This window comes from Rhincodon typus, chromosome 34, assembly GCF_021869965.1.
Source record: "Rhincodon typus isolate 14 chromosome 34, sRhiTyp1.1, whole genome shotgun sequence".
NCBI lineage: Eukaryota > Metazoa > Chordata > Chondrichthyes > Orectolobiformes > Rhincodontidae > Rhincodon > Rhincodon typus.
In genome coordinates this window covers 1,830,501-1,832,427 of record NC_063365.1, presented here as the reverse complement: position 1 = coordinate 1,832,427, position 1,927 = coordinate 1,830,501, and the positions used below count along the sequence as shown (strand labels likewise).

Here is a 1,927-nt window from a genome sequence, read left to right as displayed (position 1 = left end):
GTGTGTGTCTGTCATGTATGTGCTTCCATGTGTGTCCCTGCCCTGATATGTGTTTCTATCACTGTCATGTGTGTCTCTGACGTGCGTGTGTCTCTGTCTCTAACAGGTGTGTGTCTATATCTCTGACAGGTATCTCTCTGTCCATCTGACGTCTGAGCCTGTGTTGTGGCTGGGATTGGGCTGATGAGGGGACACTGTGATATTCGGAGTATGAGGAAGTGACACGGCGCTTGAGTAGAGAAGCAGGAAACTGCGAGCGGAGCTGACCCGAGGCTTGAAACTGACCGTTCTCCGGGAGTGAGCTGGACTCCGCGCTGTGCCTTAAGGACGGGGTTTGATTCCGGGATCCGAAGCGGCTGGAGCAGCCTGCGGGGGCGAGGGCGGTGCCCGAGGCTGTGATGCCCCGGCTCAGGTGGTGAGAGCACGGCGGCGTTTCAGACGGAGTCCGGGAACCATGTCCGCAGCAGCAGCAGGTAAACATCTCTCTCTCTCTCCACCCCCACCCCCACCACCTTTACTCCAACATGACCCAGTCTGTCCAAACATCCCGTCCTGTCCTCATCAGGGCACTTCGCAAGAAATACCAGCCGCCTTCTGATCTCAGTAATACTCCCGGGTCCGGAGTACGTACCAAATGACTTCATATTCTCTAAAGTCAGCTTTCCTCTTCCTGATCTCCAAAACCCGGGAAGGAGCGAAAAACAAAATCTTTTCAAACTCGCTTTATTTTTCTTCACGGGGCAAATGTTAAATCAAGCTTCTGATCAGATCTGACAGAAAGAGATCCTAGAGACTCTGCCATTCTTTTGATAAAGGAATCAATTCAGTTTAAACCTTTACCAAGTGAACAGAGATGGGGCAAACAGGAAAATGATTTCTTTGATCTTAACACAATGATGGGGATTGAATGGAGTAATTATTCTGAAACCTTCTGGTTGAATGGCCCCTAATGACTATTCCAGCCTCCTGGGGTGGGTGTGTGAAGTGGCGAGGTGGTAGCGTGGCTGACCGTGTAGAAAGGCTGAGAGCATTTGCTAAATTACCCCTTCACCAATCAAGAAGTTATCCTTCCAGCAGGACTTTGCAACTTATTTAAACTTTATGTTACATTAAATGGATCACAAGGCCGATTTTTTTCCATTCCTATCCCCACCACTATTGACCCCCCTCTTGCCTCTCTCGGTCGCTCTGCTCCCTGTTCGTCCATTGGGACTGTGTTGTGAAAGTTTCAGGGGTCAAACTCACATTAATTGGATTGTTGTCTGGGGAGGACGTGCTGTGTGTGTCCCGGAATTCCCTCTCCCGGGAATATTCGGCTGGTGCTGGCCTTTTGATCAGTGCCGCCCAAGCTCTATTTGGAATATATGCTTCCCACAAAAACAGGGAATGGAAACATACCTGCCTGTCCCATCCTCCACCCAACATGGAGATTCGCGTGTCTCTGATAGAGCGGCGATTTCACATTCCAGCCAGTAAGTTTGTCATTGCTGTTTCAAAAAAAATTCAGAAGTGCACGGTAATTTCTTTTTAAAGAGAGTCTGGCGAATTCAACACAAAATGCTGTAAACTCAGGACAGATCCAAACACTGGAGTTAAAAACACACACCTTTTCATATTTCCAATGTGCCCCTTTGCAGACCCTACAAGAATATCAGGCGCACGATAATGTTCCCCAACCACCACGTCCCCTCAATTAACTTTGCAAAATTGATTTTGCCAATTAACATGAATATCAATTGTGTGTGGCACAGTGGTAATGTCCCCACCTCTGAGCCAGGGGGCCTGGGCTGAAGTCCCACCTGCTCTGGAGTTGTGCCATAACGTGATCATGAAGGTTAACTACAAGCAACTTTTATTTAAAATATACGTATATAATGACAGAGACAACAAGGTGCAGGGCTGGATGAACACAGCAGGCCAAGCAGCA

At 48.4% G+C, this 1,927-nt stretch overlaps 1 protein-coding gene across 1 annotated transcript in view; it reads left to right on the top strand.

The window, feature by feature from the left end:
* Positions 1-247: 247 nt before the first annotated feature.
* The window catches only part of pik3ap1 (phosphoinositide-3-kinase adaptor protein 1), a 143,787-nt gene continuing 142,107 nt past the window's right edge, over positions 248-1,927 (top strand). The window contains exon 1 of the mRNA XM_020528231.2: positions 248-473. Within this exon, the coding sequence (XP_020383820.2) occupies positions 455-473 (19 nt within the window). The 5' untranslated portion in view covers positions 248-454. The remainder of the gene's footprint in view (positions 474-1,927) is intronic.